This window comes from Macrosteles quadrilineatus, unplaced genomic scaffold (genome assembly GCF_028750875.1).
Source record: "Macrosteles quadrilineatus isolate MER2022 unplaced genomic scaffold, UCM_ALF_1.0 Scaffold_9__3_contigs__length_116548681, whole genome shotgun sequence".
In the NCBI taxonomy this organism is placed as follows: domain Eukaryota; kingdom Metazoa; phylum Arthropoda; class Insecta; order Hemiptera; family Cicadellidae; genus Macrosteles; species Macrosteles quadrilineatus.
In genome coordinates, this window is record NW_026542602.1 from 12,355,346 (window position 1) to 12,375,868 (window position 20,523).

General features: G+C 34.3%; 1 protein-coding gene and 1 non-coding gene across 3 annotated transcripts in view; both read left to right on the plus strand.

Moving 5' to 3' along the window:
* The window catches only part of LOC129002290 (E3 ubiquitin-protein ligase RNF144A-like), a 157,656-nt gene that overhangs the window by 128,027 nt on the left and 9,106 nt on the right, over positions 1-20,523 (plus strand). For both annotated transcript variants that reach the window (XM_054429975.1, XM_054429976.1), the window contains exons 5-6: positions 18,598-18,760; positions 19,921-20,099. In XM_054429975.1, the coding sequence (XP_054285950.1) occupies positions 18,598-18,760; positions 19,921-20,099 (342 nt within the window). The remainder of the gene's footprint in view (positions 1-18,597; positions 18,761-19,920; positions 20,100-20,523) is intronic.
* Trnan-guu (transfer RNA asparagine (anticodon GUU)) lies at positions 7,550-7,623 on the plus strand. Its single transcript has one exon. It is a non-coding gene; the product is annotated as a tRNA-Asn (tRNA).

Sequence of the window (20,523 nt, forward strand, 5' to 3'; positions counted from 1 at the left end):
CACAATTTTTTAATTCATTTTTTGAAACTTAAAGTGGACAGTTTAAATGTAAAGGTTTTACGTAATAGGAATTGTGTAGGTTAATTCTTTCAACTACTACTTCTGCATAGAAAATACATTATTTTTCATATTGATTTTTTCCCTTCATTCCTTGTCTATGAACATTCAATCTTCTAACATTATCGTAATATGCACTGTATTATTTGTTATTCAAAATTTGCAAACTCCTTTTTTCAGCACGTTGAATATTTATTTACAATGATTCTTTGTGTTACAGGTAAATACTTCGTTTGGCTGCTGTTTCTGTGAGTAGCCTACACTTGTTTGTGTCATAAGAAATTAATTGTTGATACGTTACACTACAAAATGGCAGTATGGCAGTAGTCCTCTGTGTGTAATTTTTAATTGTCACGTTCGGGTTCCTTATTTTGGCGTGCCGTGTTAACCACAAAGTCACAATATTTCCACTACAGTCTGTACCCTTTGTATCACCTCGATGTGAGTCATACAATCAGCTGTTTGTCATCACCTTATCACCTGGCCAGGTGACAACGCTGCTTTGTCTAGGAGCTAACGAGTTCGATCTGTTCGATTAGGAAATGAGTTGTTCAATGAATCAGATGATAAGTGGATCTAAGGTTTTTAAGTTTTGTAAGATTAGGATATTAGTATGGTTAATCTGCTTTGGAATACATTTTCATGTTTAAAATCTAGTAAGTCAATGCCATCAGATAATTAAATGAAGTCCTCATTTTCGTAAACCACGAAAAAATCATTCATTTAGACGCAACTTTTATCACGATAAGAATTATCATAGTCGAATTTAGCACAAAAATAAAATGTTTATACCATTACACTTTGTCCCAAAATGTTGGCACTAAACCAACTACGACAATTTTCCAGACATCGTTTGTAACGATAAAATATCCCTTAGTGTTAAAAGTGTGATAGAATCCATTGTTCCGCTTTTACTACTTTTTCTGTTCAGTAATATTTTACTGTATTGACATATACAAAATGAACATGAAATCAAAGCATATGAAAACTTTGAAACCTAGAAACACGAAATTTGAAATTCGCCATTTGTTTAACGCGTTGATTAGGAATGTTGAGCGTTTGAACGAGATTAAAATTCAATATTGCTGTATCTTTGAGAAGTTTCAATATCCTAGTGTCATATAATATTTGTGGACATTAACTAAATCAGCTATTTGCGAAACTGATCCTCCTGGTTTCGTTATAAGGTTGTCTCCTCGATAGAGAAGTATAAAAGTTGTTCGATTGTAAAAATAAATACCTCAGGGCTTTGGCTTATTCGAAATAACATTGTCACTAACGTTACGCTCAACGGAAAATGTGATCACATCTGACGATGGAAAATTGATTTCCCGATTACCAATAAGTGACAACCTCCCTTGTACTCAGTCGGGTAGGTTTGACATTGTTATTTATAGAACGAGTAATTTAACCCTGTAATACATACAATACTCGCCCTTGCTTGGTTACTCGAGTTGCTTAATTATTCATCCTAAATTACTCTTGTAATTACGTTATCGAGTAACACAGGTAGTTACACTTCAGACTGTTGTATTACAAGGTTTGTAATTTGACACTTGTAATATTCATGTTGTGAGTAAGTGGTCTTCGTCCCGTGTATTAAGCCACGGAATGAGTGAGTTGAAATGAGTTAGTGATAATGAACTTAAAATTTGATACAAATAAGCTAAATCCAAAATTATAGCTTTAAGCCCAAGATCAATGAAAAGCTTTGCATGTTTGCTTTTTCGTGTGATTCAAGTGTTTATAATCTTTATATGTCTTGGGACAGTCATAAAGTAAACAAAAAATAATGATACATTCAATTCCAAGTAAACTTAATCTCAATCCTCTATGATTCAACAATCTTTTTCTACGTCACGTAAATGTTATTAAAACGGAGTTTGCAGGGTTTTAGTCAATATTTTGATAACAATAAATTTGTTCAGTTATGATCATAGATAACTAATTAGCCTACTTTTTATAATATTAAACTATCAACATGTATATTTCAACGCGTGTAGTTTGTTGCAACAAATTGTATAATTAATTTGTTAAAAAATTGTGGTCGATTTAACGCTTTAAGTATATTATTTGAACGCCCAGAATAATGTTACAAAATGTCTGCAACGATTTCCAAAACCCATTAAACCCAAATATTTGTTTGCGGGTACCGGTAGTCACAACAACTGAATGCAGCTTGTATGCAACTAAACACCTTACTTTCATACCTTGGACTTATTTAATAAATAACTACTCGCAATTGAAATGTTAGTCATCGGTTAAGTTTAAGTTAATTGTTCAAGTCGAAGCACTCGATGGTTAACTAAATCGTTATAATCTATATTTTGTCACATTGTCACATCTCATATACACAAAATTATCCGTGTACTTAATTGTTTTCATTAATTTGCACTACACATATTTGAATTGTATTCCTTCTACTGTTTTGTCTTTATCAAACTTTCTTTAGTTACAAAATATACCCCTGACTAGCTTCGTGGTGTCATTTTTTCATTCAGAGGTATATTTATTGAATGTATGAAACTACAAAGCCTGTTTAGTGACTTTTCTAGGTCACTAGCTGTCAATGGCCCAATACTGCGTAGTGACTAGTGATACTGTAGTGACCTTCCTAGACAAGTCTCTGTTGTGATCACATCATGTCTGATAGAAGGACTAGGTAATGTGACGTGATAGTGGCGTTTATGTTTCTAATTTGCCCTCAGAGGTTGTTATAGAACAGTATGTGTCCTAGTCATAAATACGTCATGGGAGACACAAAACAGCCCAGGTGTTAGGTAATGTGAAATAAGTGCCTGTCTACCTAAGTTGTAGTTTTGCATAGTTTTTTAGTGACAAATGGATTAAAATTTAAATTCAGTATTCATATATCCTATTGGGTGGTTTTATTTCCTCGTCTTCATGGCCAATAAAGAAACAGATTAATATTGGAAATGGTTTCAACACACTCCAGTAGCCTGTAGTTTGTGTTTTTAATCATGTTAATAGTTAGCAGTTATCATGTTAGCAGTTAGTTTTGACTGACGTGTATAGAATATAGTTTACTTAGTAAATTATTCATACAGTAATAATAAAAACTATCGATATCAAGCATGACTCACTGACGAATTCAAACATTTATATATACTTACAAACATTTTTGTAAGATTGTATACTCGTTGAGTAATCTTCAAATCTTCTGGCTGCTCATTTTTAGATTTCTTTAAACTCATTCTTATTTCTCATTTAATTTAATTATACAGTACAGTTGGTTTCGGAGACTTTTACCGAAATGTAAAATTTAAAATTACAGTACATGGTTTCGAGGTGAAATACATAAGATGAAATAAAATTTTGTTTTTGAGAGTGAAATTTCTTAGTTTACGTTAAAAACTATGAATCAAACATAAAAGTGTTTATCAATTTCAAATCTCAAAAGTACATAAAATACACAATTAGTATCAAAACACTGTACTAATGAATAATTAGTGTACATGCTGTGTTTGATTTTTTTTCGCAAGTTTATTTTGATGAGAAGTTTGTATTTTTTACGGATATATTTCTTCGGAAAGCTGAAATACACTAGTGACGTAGTAGACTGACTGAGACGAGCCACGTGACCCTTCATCACGTGTTCATCTCTCGTGCGTTTGTAGCGTTTGTAGGCAAAACAAAACATCACCCAACCCTCTCTCCCCCTCTCCTATACTGTCGTCGCTTTCTTCAGGAAATAGCGTAAACCGTGTGTTTTATGGATGATCTTGGTGGAAAATAAGGTCAAGACACGTATCGTGCGGACAGTTTAGTTTTAACAGAAAATATTGAAAAATATGGAAAACATTGCCACATTTCTTTGAAATCAAATCAAATCAAATCAAATCGTTTATTAAGCCAGAATTAACAAAATATTATACAATTTGTATTGGCTAAGTCATCATTACAACTATTTACAGAGGTCTTATGCAGAAACATACAGACTTAAGGGAAAACATTGACTGTTGTGTCAGATTTTAATAGAAATTTATGTATTTTGTGGACGGGTTTGCCGAGATTCAAACCCATTTCTATGAAGATTTAGACAGTCAACTGTGTAAGCCAAGTTGTTTATAAAACATTTAGCCGAGAGCTATGTAAAATAATGCCTTACTCAGAGATTTAGAACAAATATGCTACAGACCATGTCTTATGTCTTTTATGATTTTATGAACCATTTTGACAGAAAATTGTACACTTTTTCGTTTATGAACCATAAATAGCATGGCATTCGTGAAAGTCTTGAGAGAAAATAGTATAAACCTACCATGTCTTTTACAAACGATTTTTCAGAAGATTTTTACAGAAAATTATGGATGCTGCGGGGTTAAAGAACTCTTTTGGGCGACAATAAAACCAAACCTTACATGACTTTGACAGAAAATAGTTTAAACACGTAGTACCATGTTTGTATAGTGAAACCACGTTCTTAGGAACTTGCTTCGATTAAACTATTTGAATCTACGTGTTTTGGGGGATTTCGGTGAAAAATGTAACCGAACTTTGATGTAGACTTATCACGTATTTACTGTGTGAGTTGTTCTTGTCACAAATTCTGATGTCGTATTAAATAACTACAGCCTAGTTTACTTTTATCAATCCAAAGTCAGTCGTCACCCTCTCCATGTTACATTGTCGACAATAACACATTGATCGCGGTGCTGAGCTGCTTGTTGACTTCACTCTCGTGTTACTGTATTGTTATTTACCTGTGACCTTCAGTTTGACCCCTAGATAACGTATCACAGCAGTCGACCGTTTATTGGTCAAGGTTTCCCACCATCTGTTGTCATTGTTTGTTTGGAGGTAAACTAGAAGAGTATGGCAATATTGGTTTTACGTTGGGGAACTACCACTCAGTGAAGCGATTTTCGGGACGAATTGTACACTTGTGAAATAAGTATGGGACACGTATTTTTCATTCTACTTAATATTGCACACCACAAATTAAATCTATAAAATTGGAAATATTAAAAAGCCCGACTAAACGTACAAACATTGTATGTACCTGGAACACAACTTGGCACGTAAGACGACAGCACGTTTGGACACAGATAAATTTAGAAGAAAACGTGTTTGTGGGTTTCATTGTACAATTTATTGAAAAAATTTTAAAATACATGTATAAGACACATTACTTAGAGTAGAATAATAATTTTAGAAAGTACCATGTTTAGGCGCAAATAACTTTTTAAACATTAAGTAATAAAAGTAGATACTCTTTTTACAAAGTGGGTTGTTTAGAGGCGAATACAATTGGAGACGATATATTTAAGGACAAATTACATAAGGTGAAAAGCACGTTTAGAAGCAGGATTAACAAAAGGGTTTCAGTTTATAAAATTGAGAGCACAAAGTATGTTGGGATATATTATGAACTCAAAATGCGGTATTTTGGTGACAGATTCGTTGATTGACATGTATGAGGGCAGACAAGTCTAGAAAACTGTTTAAGGACGTATAATTTTCGAAGATAACAATGTCAGGGCTTAGGACTTTAGGAGGAAACATTTTAGAGAAAGAACATCCAGGATATTTACGCTTTATAAATAAATAAAAACACATATTAAAGGCAAGATAAATTCAAAAGACAATATAGTCATAAGAGGACATATATTTAATGCCAGATAAATTTAAAATGCAATATGTTTAAGGGCAGACTAATTTAGAAGAAGAAGAAGACCTGTGTAAAGGATACAAGTAGGCCTACATTTATTTAGAATAGAAAGTTAGGAAAGAACAGATACTCTTGGAATTCGATATATTTTTTACAGATACATTTAGATTCTGCAATCTAAAAGTTTTAGGGTTAGAAACATTTAAGCATCTAGATGCTTGTCACTAATTTGTTCCGACACAAAACCTTTATTGACTGGGCTACATTTTAGAAGAACGCGTTTGTTACGGGTGGATACATTTAGAAAATAACTGTTTTTGGGACAGATTAACTTAGGAAAGCACACGTTTAAGGACAGATACATTTATAGTATACAACAAGTTTAAGGCCAGATGTTTAAGGGCAGCTCAATACTTGCCCAGCAGGCGTCGGGACGTATGTGACGCCAGGCGCCGTCTGTTGTATTCTACGCCGTGGAGAATTGTTTTACACCCCTACCTCCCCACTAGGAAGAGCACACACATTACCAGGGGGGCGTTTATTACACGTTCTAAGTAAGTATAGTTAGACACAAAAATATAATAAGGCGAATTAGTGCAGTATGTCGAAATACATTGCACGAGCTAAATTTGTTGTGCAGTACAGGATTTTTAAAACTGTACAATATGTTTTCCTTGCTTGTACAAAAATGAACTTGAAATGAGTTGTTTTAGTACAACAGGTATTTTTCTAAATAGTTGACAGTTTGTTAAGCTGTGAATTCTTTTAGAATATTTTCGAAAATTTATGAGATATAAAAATATACAATAGATATTTTCTCAATATCTTATTAGTTGTCAAATCTTTCTTTTTTTCCTTCATTACTGTTGTAATGAAAAATATAAGCAATCCTAACAGTTCCTTGTTAGGAAGGGTCTCTTCCGAGAAAGGTTCTCTGGAATCGAGAATAATTTACTCTACGTACGGGATATTTCGTTCCTTTTCATCCCAATATCTCGCCATTTTGAAATCAGTCGACTGGTATTTGTGTATTTGTAGTATTGTAATATTTGTGTTCTGGCAATGTAATTTAATATTACATCGAGCCATTGCGTAGCCATCTTCTGTAAATATTTTAAGTTATAGCAAGGGATATATTGCAGTTTTATTTTCGAATGTTAAATTTACAGAGAACATTTTGGAGAAAACTCTCTTGATTTGATGTCGTCGTAAGTCACATCATTATACAGAAGTTTTTAAGAAAGGCTTTGACATTTCAAGATAATAACGTTAACCTTTTGTTTCTTCGTCAAGCTAGGTTTTTGCCTTCACTGCGGGACTTTCCTCGTATTTCTTTTCATTACATTAGGTACTATATATCTTATGTAATTTTCAGCGGTCTTTTACGCAAAAACGGAATTTAGGTATTCCGTCTCAGCATCATTATTTATGAATGAACGTCATTTTATGTAAAACGTCATTGTCTACGAATAAGTAAATAAATAACACATTAAAATTTACTGCGAAATCTACATGAGCTGAAGTACTATACTATAAACTTACCGCATAGTGTGTGTGAGTGTTTCTTTATGAAAAAATCCACCGAGCAGGTTTTTCTGCAGAATGGTATAATGTAAACAATCGTTAAGTTATGTTATTTTTTTTATCTTAATCTTAATACCCATCAGTAAGGACTTTGCTCTACTATGTGTTTACATAATATTAATATTGTTAACTTATAACCTTACTCTTGGAGGAGTACCTTCAGTTACGGTACCTACCAGGTAGGTATAATATTGCAGGCTGATATATACGCCTGCAATATTCATTCCCTGACCTTGGCTCATCCGAGTTGTGACGGTGACCTCCTCCACAACAAGAGCCTCCGTGGCGCAATTGGCTAGCGCGTTCGGCTGTTAACCGAAAGGTTGGTGGTTCGAGCCCACCCGGGGGCGTAAACTTTTGATGGACCTATATTATTTGAAATTATCTTATCAGCTGTAGATAGTTTGTATGCGTGTTGTAATGGTTATTGAAAAAATGATATGTCACTAAATTTTTATTTGATTGAAGACACAGCATTTAATTATAGTCCAATCTACAAGTATTGAAATTTAAATATTTACTAGAGGACCCATACTGCTCCGCAGCAATTAAATATAATATCTGATAAATAATCAAATTTATGATTTTTTATTGCCGAACAAGTTGAAATAACTTTAAAAAATGTTGCATAAAAACACGAATATATCAATGTTAACATCTAGATAACAATGTTAACTACATACTGTATTACATTTTAAAATACTTTATTAAATGGATGAAATGGATTATTAAATGGCTTTGGATAAAATATAATTAATGGGTACCAAATTCATAGTCTGTGAATAAATACATATCTACCAAATCTACTTCATATAATTTTCAATAGACAGCTGTGGGGTTATGTCCATTCTCATTATAGGAAACCTAAACTGACAGATAAACATTCTGCCATAAGAAGCTCGGGGAATCTTGTTGTCCAAAGTTCCAGTCATAACATCAACTCTAAGCACAACTCTACTATCCAGTTTTGATCCAAGTCAGTTTATCGGTAGAACTCACTATACTAAAAATGTTCTTAGATTCTGCAGAAACCCACTTGTCAAACCTTATATTTTGAACCGTATAATTACATTATTTACTCCGCAATAAAAATGCATAGTTGATCATAAAAAAGCGATTATACTGTGTCGATAGTATTTTTTAACATAGAGGATACGCGTCCGGTAACCGGACGTGGATAAGGCGTACGGCAATGACGTCATGGGGTTGCGGGAGCCTGGAACGCCTTTATTACAACAATACCATCACCAGCTATCGGTAGTCGTGGTGTAGTGGATAAGGTGTTCGGCTGATATGCAAGAGGTCCAGGGTTCGAGTCCCATTGGTGACACAACTTTTTGTCGAAGATTTTGCATTGAATACAATTTATTCTTAACTGTACATCTTTAATTAGAATTTTTGGCATTTATAATTTTTTAATAGAGAAAGAATTTAACCTTAATTCGATTTTTTCATTATCAGCAAGTTTGGTTGGTTAGGTTAGGTTATGACAGTAATTGCCGGACGTCTAATCCACGTCTGGTTACCGGACGTGTATCCTCTGCCATTTTTTAATTAAGTCCTCATCGAAATTATCAATCCGACCGGCTTATCATCACACTACTTTATAACTACTGTACTACCATATCAGTTTAGCGGATGATTCCCATAGTGGCGTAGTGTGTTGTTTGCAGTAGTTCCTCCCCACTTACTGTCACTAATCAGAGTTAACTATCACCAATTTAATGACAAGCCACGGTTATCACTCAATCTATTAGGTTAGTGACGTGGAAGATTCCCTCAGCGTGTTTAAATAGTTCCCTATAACTCTTATCACTAATCAGAGTTAGGCCGTAACTATCAAATCAACAAGTTAACGACAAGCTATCTATCACGCAATCATCAGTTTAGTGACGTGGAAGATTCACTCAGCGTGTTTAAATACTGTAGTTCAGTTCCTATAACTCTTATCACCAATCAGAGTTAATTATCACCTATCTCAAAATCTATATATCACGCAATCTATCACGTTATCGGTGAAGCGGAGGATTCTCGAGTGACCTCTCCGATAAGAGAAAGGTCACCGACCGCTATCATCCTTATCACTCCGCGGCGGAAACAGTGACGCGGCCTCAAAATGTGGTCCAGCTTTGTTTTCTTCCGGTAGAATCCCGCTATCCTTGTTTTGGTTGTAAAAAGCGATATTTTAATCTTTATTTATAACTAAACCTGTTTAGATAATTACAATCTAAGAGGTATATTATATTTGTGCGTTGGTTGGGAAATTTTAATTGTTAAGAACGGATTGAATACCTGATATATGGCAATCCAAATTACAGACGCAACTATATATATATATATATGAATTTGAACGGAGGGAGTGGGTTTTTGGGCTCTGGGGACCACAAAACAGAAAAGTGAATCCATCCCTGGCCTAGGTCCGTGTAGTCCTATTCCGCCCGAGTTTTATTTCGCCCGGAGCCTAATTACTCCCAATTCGCCCGCGGTCCCAGATTAACCCCTATAATCCTCAGCTCTACCTGCGTCAGGAGTCCTATTCCATCCACGGTGGCGAAGCTCCGCCTCCTAGGACCCTACCCACCCCCAGCTATGTAAAAGCCCTCCCCTACCCATCACCCCTACCACTTTATAATCTGAAACTTTTCTTTGGGTTGAAACGCTTCAACAGTAATCTATATTGATAAATGCTTACGACATAACAGATTAATAAAATTGACTGCCCATGAACTGTTAGTTACTGTACGTTAACTGTATGTTTCTGTACGGCAAACAGAAACATATGATAACACTGCAATCCAAGACATGGCCAAACAAAGGCCACTAGTTAGCTGCTTCTCAAACTCAAAGGTGTGCAGTTGGGTATTTAACATTAAATACCCAACTGCACACCTTAGAGTTTTCTTTATTATACAATGTAAATAATTCACCTATTGGGTCTGATGATGATTGGAGTGTCGAATCAAACTCGATCACCATTTGCCATCTTTTATGTATATTTATCGTCTGGTGAGATAACAGTATAAGAGCACAAATATATGTTTTAAGTGTTATTAGACGTTTTTTTACTTTTCGTATACAATGTAATATAGTAGTTTACGCAAGGAATACATTAAGATAGTGTCGTTTACTCTATTGACGCGAATTGCATACACTACTTTACCTACGACAATATTTTAATTACTTATATCACTATTCATAACTCCTAAGAGAGGTTACGTTTTCGTTTAATTTATAAAATCTCATTCCCACTGACAGTGATGCAACGAACCATTGTACCAATGCTGCTTTGTAAATAAACAATGCTGTTAAGGGAATCTTTTTAATTCTAAGAAGGGGTATATGTCTTAAATAAAGCCATATAAAAAACTTTTAAGTAAAGATCCATAACTTATTTTTACATTTTTCAGATTTGATTTTGTTATGCATAAAATTAAAGCCGAACATTTAATAAGTAATTTTAGATAAAAAGAAAATTGGTGACGTATTAACCAATGGGTATGTTTTCATTAAACTTGGCAATTATTGTTCATTTAACACTAAGCTATCTCCATTTGAATATAAACAAAAAACACACCTCATTACCTTCCGTGTAGCAGCAAACCTAAAGGCTACTCATTAAATTAATATTATTTAAATTGTAAATACATTTAACAATTTTAAGGGAAATATTTTAATAGAAAGCCAGCAAGGCAAACTAACTCTTTGTATGTCAGTTGATATTATGTAAAGTTGACTTGGCTAATGCTAAGTCTGTAGGCTTGCGGCAGCGGCGGATATTTATTTTATCCTTTAGTGTTTAGTTTTTAATTATTTATTTATTCTACCAATGGTATCACAATTTTTACATTCAAAAATAAATTAAATAGGTTAAATCGCTGCCGTTTAGTGAGTACAGTACTAGTACTTAGGTGTGCTGATACAGGGAAGAGTTCTTTAGTGTATAGTTTTGAAAGCTTATTAGTATAAATAAAATATGAATTGGGAAATTTCACACAACAATATGCAATAATAAGCTACTAACAGTAATCCTGTAAACATCATACAGTAACTAATTGTCCTTCTGTTTCCACTAAACTCTACCACTTAAATCAACCAGAGTCCACTATGTTAAAATGAATGAACCTGACACATGTTGTGTAAAATATTAAATTACTATTTTCATTACACTGTCTCAAAAACACCTGTCTTACGGATCGTTTTAGTACCTAAAGATAGCTTTTTGCGGACTAGTCCGTAAAATCATATGGTTATGTCAATGCTTATCTCAAAAACAAAAACAAACAGCTGTTCTGATCCTTTTAAATGCTTTAACAATTCATAAACAAACTTTATTTGTTTCTTATATAACCTCTCGTGGAAAAATGCGAAACTCTGCTATTTCTCCCCTGTTATTTCGCACGGACAACGCTTGGACATTCCAAGTCAACATCCCTCGCGCTTCATTCACATCCTGTCTGGTTATTTATAAGAAAATATTGTCGTAGGTAAAGAGTGTACGCAACTCGCGTAAAAAGAGTAAACTACACTATCTTAACGCATTCCTTGCTTATACTACTATATTACATTGTATATGAAAAGTAAAAAAAAGATAATCTAATAACACTTAAAACTTTTGTGCTCTCATACTGTTATCTCACCAGACGATAAATTTACATAAAAGATGGCAAATGGTGATAGAGTTCGATTCGACACTCCAATCATCATCAAACCCAATAGGTGAATTATTTACATTGTAGAATAAAGATAACTCAAAGGTGTGCAGTTGGGTATTTAACACTAGAAGCAGCTAACTAGTGACCTTTGTTTGGATTGCAGTGTTATCGTATAGTCCAGGCGCTAAACGGGTTGAGTATGCACTGAAAGTCTGACAAAATTTGACTTTTGATTATTGTTTGGGACATCTAGTAGATGAACAAAATCGATGATGTCGCATTTCTAGGGTGGTCACAACTCGGGGGGGAGGGGGGGAAGTTGCGCGGGTCATCGGTTTACGTTTCCGCGTCTAACTCACAAACGGTTAATGATAGAAAGGTGAATTAAGCGTCTATCTACGCCTAAATATATTGTCTTTTAAAAAGGTTATTACAACCTTTCTTCTATCTCTTATACTTTAGGCGCTAATCAACATTTATTGCAAAAAATAAAATTTAAAAATACTTAAAAATGAAATATCGGAAATATTGCGCTTGTTTAGGGCATGTTAAAACTATTTATGGTTAGAAAAACTAACAAGTAGTACAACAACACCAAGTTTAAAGAAATCCGTGCAAAAACAACAGAGCTACGTTGATTTCAGTAAGAGTAAACGTGGAAAATTCGTAGTAGTACCGAGGCGCGCATGGACGGTACGTAGCCCACAGTCGATATAGGTTTGATGTTGTATGTAACTATGGGAAAGCTGAATTTTTCTATGCTGTTAGACCATGTTGAGATGAGCATTTTCCCAAAAGTCCCCACTCCTACCCCTTTGTGCTTTCCTCTACCCCCCCCCTTTTAGATAAATTTACAGTCTCTTAGAAATTAAGCTATAACTTTAAAACGGGTAAGGATAATAACGCAATCTTTTATTAATCATTTTGCGTTACGATATTCTACAGAAGGTGTTTACCATGGTATCCTAAATATTCATAGTTAAAAAATATCATAAACATAAAAAAATATTGTTTACGGATTAATTTATGAAACTTTTCTTTGTAGTCATTTTGCGTTACGATAATCTAAAAAAAGAATTATTAGATGAATAAATGATGAAGAAGAAAGATGATGAAGAAGAACCTGTAGCTCATAAACGAGTAAGTTGAGGGAGAAAGTGCAAAGAATAAATAATTCACATATAAGTCCTCGTTCAAAAAAATATATAAAATACGTTAAAAAATACTGATTTTGTTGTTTTAAAAATGGCCACCATTTTCAAAAATGCTAGCTTACTTTGATATTGGAACAATTTATTTTATGGTTTTTTTTAAATGTAGATGTGATTTGAAAACTTGTTTAATCTTTGTATTTCCGCTCTTAAACTTACGTTTATGAGCTGTGAGGATGCAGGATGTACTCACAAACCATTTCTTTTTCGATGTAACTCATAAACAAGTAGCTTTAGAGAAAAATGTCAAGAATAAAAAGGTTTAAAAGTTGTGCGTTTACATTCTAAAACAATCATAAAATACAGGGTATTCCATAGGACTAACAAAGTTGTCAGCCATATTGGAAAATGGCGAACATATTTTTAAAATTCGAAACCACTAAAAAAAATCTTAAAATAAAGGGTAGTGTCCCATAAGAAGTAAACTCTATATCTCATAATAAAAAAGTTATCTATTGGTTCACTTTAGGTGAGACACCCATAAAATGAGGCTCTGGCGTACAGCAGCAAATGCACGATATTCATTCATATGTATCCACTACAGTCTGTATATGTACTGAATGAGCTACATAACGTTAATATAATCTATATAAAGCGGCAAATTCAAATACAAAAACCATAATATACGTAATTTTTTTCATTGTTGCGGTGCACAAAAAAGCCTGAGTCCTGTAAAATCAATATACTGTACTATCTATAACTACTATATGCAAACAAACTGTTAATAACTATGTATCATTTTAAAATGTAAACTATGCACCCCAAATTTTGTATCAAACATTTTGTTGTGCGACCTCGTATAAAACATCTACAAAGAAAAGTTTCATAAATTAATCCGTAAACAATATTTTTTTATGTTTATGATATTTTTTAACTATGAATATTTAGGATACCATGGTAAACACCTTTTGTAGAATATCGTAACGCAAAATGATTAATAAAAGATTGCGTTATTATCCTTACCCGTTTTAAAGTTATAGCTTAATTTCTAAGAGACTGCAAATTTATCTAAAAGGGGGGGGGGGTAGAGGAAAGCACAAAGGGTTAGGAGTGGGGACTTTTGGGAAAATGCTCATCTCAACATGGTCTAACAGCATAGAAAAATTCATCTTTCCCATAGTTACATACAACATCAAACCTATATCGACTGTGGGCTACGTCCATGCGCGCCTCGGTACTACTACGAATTTTCCACGTTTACTCTTACTGAAATCAACGTAGCTCTGTTGTTTTTGCACGGATTTCTTTAAACTTGGTGTTGTTGTACTACTTGTTAGTTTTTCTAACCATAAATAGTTTTAACATGCCCTAAACAAGCGCAATATTTCCGATATTTCATTTTTAAGTATTTTTAAATTTTATTTTTTGCAATAAATGTTGATTAGCGCCTAAAGTATAAGAGATAGAAAAAAAGGTTGTAATAACCTTTTTAAAAGACAATATATTTAGGCGTAGATAGACGCTTAATTCACCTTTCTATCATTAACCGTTTGTGAGTTAGACGCGGAAACGTAAACCGATGACCCGCGCAACTTCCCCCCCTCCCCCCCGAGTTGTGACCACCCTAGAAATGCGACATCATCGATTTTGTTCATCTACTAGATGTCCCCAACAATAATCAAAAGTCAAATTTTGTCAGACTTTCAGTGCATACTCAACCCGTTTAGCGCCTGGACTAGTATGTTTCTGTTTGCCGTTAAACGCAATATTTTAAATAATTAAATTGCTTATTTGCACATTTTGGATAGGAAGACAAACATACAGTAACTAACAGCACATAGGTAGCAAATTTTATTAATCTGTTATGTCGTAAACATGTATCAATATCACTGTTGAAGCGTTTCAACGCAAAGGAAAGTTCCAGATTATAAAGATTTAACATATCTTTACAACGGCTACATCAATACACATGCCTCTTTATATTTTAATGCTTAAAACTTCGTGTTTAAACTTTACATTAATACTATAAAGTAAATTCGCTTGGTTTGTCTGGTTTGTCAAATAAATATTTTAAGCTTAAATAACCGTGTAGTCAGGGGTGGATAACGGGGTGATGGGTAGGGGAGGGCTTTTACATAGTTGGGGGTGGGTGGGGTCCTAGGAGGCGGGGCTTCGCCACCGTGGATGGAATAGGACTCCTGACGCAGGTAGAGCTGAGGATTATAGGGGTTAATCTGGGACCGCGGGCGAATTGGGAGTAATTAGGCTCCGGGCGAAATAAAACTCGGGCGGAATAGGACATAACCGCCTAGGTCTTACCATGAGACCTACGGTAATAGCTTATTCCCTACATGGGAAATTTACTAATTTTCCCTATATGGGAATATCATTAAAACTTAATCTTTGCAAACCTAAATAGTTTTTTACCAACTGTGTGTGACAATGTATTAACAGTTAAATTTTGTTTAGCTCAGGATTTCTGAATGGGTATGACAGACAATTCTGTGTTGCAGAGTAAAATATGACAAATAGTTTTTCAACTACATTTGCAAATTTTAAGTTAAAGTAAACAGAGTTTTCTATCAGTAAGCATAAAGTTAGCTGGAGGATAAAGTAAGCACAATCACTATATCAGGGCATAAATCATCAATAACACATTCAGCCTTAACTCCTTAACTAATCAATCTACTATCCATCTAACCACTGTATTGCAAAATTTGTTCGCAAACATTAAGGCTTTCTTATACTCATATCTTATTCTGAGAAATTTAATGTTGCAAATTGATAAAAATGTAACGCAAAACAAGAGTGATTTCTTCTTCTTTTTTATAATCAGAATTCCAAATTCAAATATATAACTAGATAAATTATGTTAATAAAAATGGTAATTTAATATTCTAATTTGATAGTCTCTTATATTATTCATAAGCTTAATTTTGTGCTGCAAGAAATTACCGCTACCTTTTTTTAGATGCACTAGTTTTTGCTCCTTTAGTGATTTGAGCAAAATATTGAGATGTCCTGAAACATACTTATGGTTAGTACTAAATTAACCAAATTCCAGTCAAAATAAATTAATTATAATTTATAGTTTTTCACCTTGTTACGCTTGAGTTATTTTGATTGTTTCCTGGATGATTATTTTAACAACGTTGTTTCCGACACATTTGGTCTGTTGAGTATGTTAAACTTTCTGACATTATTATAAGTCCTAAAGCCTAATGGTTGGAAGGATATACAATGTGATGTCACTTTGTAGAACATGTTTAATGATTTTTGTCGTCTATTTATTTACAGAACTTAATTCTGTAATGTTAAATTTTGAATTATTGTAATTGTTTAGTAAATTATGTAAAAAATAATGTTCACTGCTGAGAAGGAAGTGAATTCAAATGTCCAACAATCACTGTCTACAAAAAGAATGGAAAATAGATTCTCACTGGTACTTTCTAATTGAAGTACCTTAAGTGCTAAATTCAAGAGCATGAAAGGCAAGCTTGGTGCTAATTTTGCCACCTGTAGTGTCAATCAGATTCTCACCTTCAGCTATTTCACTGCTCTGTTGTCATAGAACAATCTGATTGCAGATTCCCTCTAATCTGCTTCACCTACTTATGTTACAGTATTAGATTCTACTGCTATAATGCATTTTCATTGCAATCAAGGTATTGAGATATTTTAACATAGATATACCTTTCCCATTGAAGTTAAACGCAAGGGTAAAGATATTTTTAGGGTTCCGTTCCCCAGTTGTCGAAGCAAATCACCAAATTCCTACCGTCCTCCTTACCTAGGTACTCATTAAACCCTAATGTTATTTAAATAGATTTAATTGAAAATCAATTCAGACAAATGGAAATTCGCTTAGTCGTCAGGTTTGCTGCGGCGGGGTGTTTACTAATCGTGAAGTAAGAGTTTCACAATAATGATAAATTACTTAAAAGTAACTCATTCAAACTAACTTGTTCAACATTTCTCCCACCCATACATCAAGAGATGGGCAAAGTGGGATGCAAAAGAGGTCAAAATCAAAACCAACAATGGTTGAGGTAGGAATGTACACTGTGAAGCAATAGAGGGTTTGGTTGTCTACAAATATTGACTGTGGTTCACAAATCACAAATCTCAGGGATGTAGATGTAGTAGTATAGAGTGTAGGAGGAGGATCCTTGACACCCATACAGACCACTGACCTTATGTAAATCAGCTGTCACTGATACTTCCTCTGTGACGCTCTTAAGTCAAAGTGGTACCAAGAGGTACCCGATCCAGGACTGTCTTCGGTAGGAGGTTTCAGCCAACAAATTATGCCTACAACAGCGGCTTGACTAGACTTTTGCGGGTTAGTGGAGGGACTGCAGCTTTTGTCGACTTCTACTGTTTGACGACAGTTAGAAGATTCTTCAACCAGCTATATCAGTAGTAGTAGTAGTTCCTATAAAATTCTCTTTGTTCCTCTTGATTTTTGGTGTCACGTTGAATGTTGTTAGAGCCATTTATTGTTGTTGTTACTTATTGTTTGTTATTGTTGTTAGATTTTATTCAGATGATTATAACTTGTTATCTATAAGTATAAAAGAGGATGTTTGTATATATATATATATATTTGGCAGTGATAAACTCAGACACCGCTGAACCAATTGCCACGAAACTTGGTACATACGTGTAGAATTTCATGGAATAGGTTTATACACCATCAATTTCATGATCCGTCCAATCGGCTCCGCCCCAGTGGCTCTGGAGTTTCCCATGTTAACCTTATGAGAAATGGAATTAATGAATCTTAACAGCTGTTTCAATTAAACAAGTTGGTTCTAGTTCTATTGTATGATGTTCAATAGCATTAAGTTACAAGGATTACCAACAGGGTGCAGCAATATTATTTCTTTTTCATTTATGACATTAGCTAATTTGCAACCAAAAGGTGAGTGAGAATAGCGAACGAACTTCAACCTAGAGGCGAGTTAGCGTAGTGAACGAGCTAACCTGAAGGCAAGTGAGCGTAAGGAACGAGCTAACCTGAATTCAAGTGAGCGCAGCGAACGAGCTCCAACCTAAAGGTGAGTGAGCGTAGCGAACGAGCTCCAACCCAAAGGTGAGTGAGCGTAGCGAACGAACTTCAACCAGGACGTGATTGAGCCATGCGAACGAGATCATCTTGAAAATTAAGAAGTTAAACGGGGCAAAGCCCGCGGGTTACAGCTAGTATTTATATATAAATCAGCTCATCCAGATGTTATTTATATCGTTGAGATGTTTTGCTTTTTGTATTTTTTTTTTGTCATGATTTGTATATCATCACAGAGTAAGACATTTTACACTATGGTGCAGGAACATCTACAAAATAAACCCTAATTATTTCAAAGTTAGAGGTTTCTCGTCATTATTCATAAAAATGTTAAACCACTAAACATAAGCATTATAACTTCAACACGTTTTCAATGAACATCATCAAGTCCTAAAGTCTGAAGTTCTAGAATGTTGTTTGGATTAGTTGCTAATGACTGTTTGTATGTTGCAGTGTATGCGAGCCTACGTTGAGTTTGAGATCGGAGAGGGTGCGTATGAGATCTCATGTCCGGACGCTCTCTGTGAGAAGCAAGGAGTCATGTCTCTCAACGAGATAGAACGACTTGTGTCTGAGGAGAACTTCGAGAAACACAAGAGGTTCAGGCTCAACAGAGGTTGGTAGACTTTCACTCCAAAAAGTTTGAATGTGCGTGAGTAAAATAATAAAAATTAAGTATTTAAGATGTTTTTTTGTAAAGATGGCTTACATAGCTATAGTTTGGCCACCTAGAAAGCAACCTGCGCGCTAATGCTAACCAATACTAGAGGAGGTTGCTTTCTAAGCGGCTGAACTATAGTAGAGTCTTTGTTCTTATTGGGTGTTCTTATGATTTTTCTTTCTTCCACAACCAGAACACCCTTAGGTCTTGCCTTATCCAAGAATGCAAGTAATATAGGCAATTACTTACTATCCCTTTACTTTCCAGCAAGTCTGAAGTAATTTTATGGAAAGTACCTCTATAAACAGGGAAAGTACATGGTACATTGTTAACAGCAGTACTGGGCTGGTAACTAGTTCTTTCACTTCTGTTCCTGTCTATAATCTCAGTATTAAGAAAATACATAAACTTAAGAATAATGGTAACCGTTAATAACGTGAAGAAGAAAATCAATTTCTTGGAGCTTGACCATACCTTAAATATTCAAAATTTGCAACATATTTTTATGTGGGTATCCATACTGTAATATAAATTTATCTGAATGTAAGATTAAAACTTTTTCAGGTTCTTCCAATGAGGCCAGTGCTATACAAAATTCGCTTGAATAACTTAAACATTCTGGATCATTGGAAATATATAATTCTAATTGGAAAGTTTAAATCTATTCAGGGGCAAACCAAAATGACCTAAACTGTTAATTTGATTTTGTTTGGTCATGTTTTTTTATAAATATACTCTACCATACATTATTTTAACAAAATGTGAACTTAACCTCCAATTTAAAATTTTTCTGACAACCACTCAGGCACATAGAAGCTGGATTGTTTCCAGCCATTTTGGCGAAAGCAGGAATACTGAAATTATACCGCCGATTTCAGTGAACATTGGATTTCCTTATTGAGTATACCATATTAGATTTTAAAATAAAAACGAGGAAACCATCAATGCAATAGTATTTTATCAACTGGATAGAGCTGTAGGAAAATTTACTAAAATCCCCTTTATCACACTCATATCACTTATTTATATCCATTCATTTTATTTCAATATATTTAATAGATAATACATATCTACTATCTTTTTAATGTTAGGACAATAATGTTTTCGTGTTGCAGAGGTAGAGCTAGACAAGAGCAGGACTTGGTGTCCGAGTGCTGGCTGTGAGACTGTGTGTACTGTGTGCTCTACTGCAGAGAGATGTGTTCCACAGTCAGTCCATTGTCCTACCTGTGAGACAGACTTCTGCAGTAATTGTCGAGCCGCCTGGCACCAGGGTGTGCCGTGCCGGCCAGAGGTAAGAAAAAAATTACCAAAACAAACTAGAATGATTATGTTTTGTAAATGGTTACCCAGTTATCTTTCTTTTTCTTTGAATGAAAGAGATTGGCAGCCTATTTTAGCCATGCATTTATTCTAACTTTTTATATGGGTGTCAAAGGCTTGTGCGTGAAACGTCTGAAGCACACAGCAAAGGGTGTAATCTTTACTGGAATTTTAATTTTACTTCATTTATTTTCTCATTGTTAAGAATTAGAAAATTGAATTATTTATGTTATGTATCCTTTGTTCTTGCAGACTTAGTTGTTTCCTCCTATATTTCATAATGCGAAATATATTATCGGAAAAAACTAACTCTGCAAGGACAAAGGCTACTAGATAAGGTAACTTAAATCCTTCAATGTACTGGAACGCAAACCATAGATATCGCTGGCTTAGAT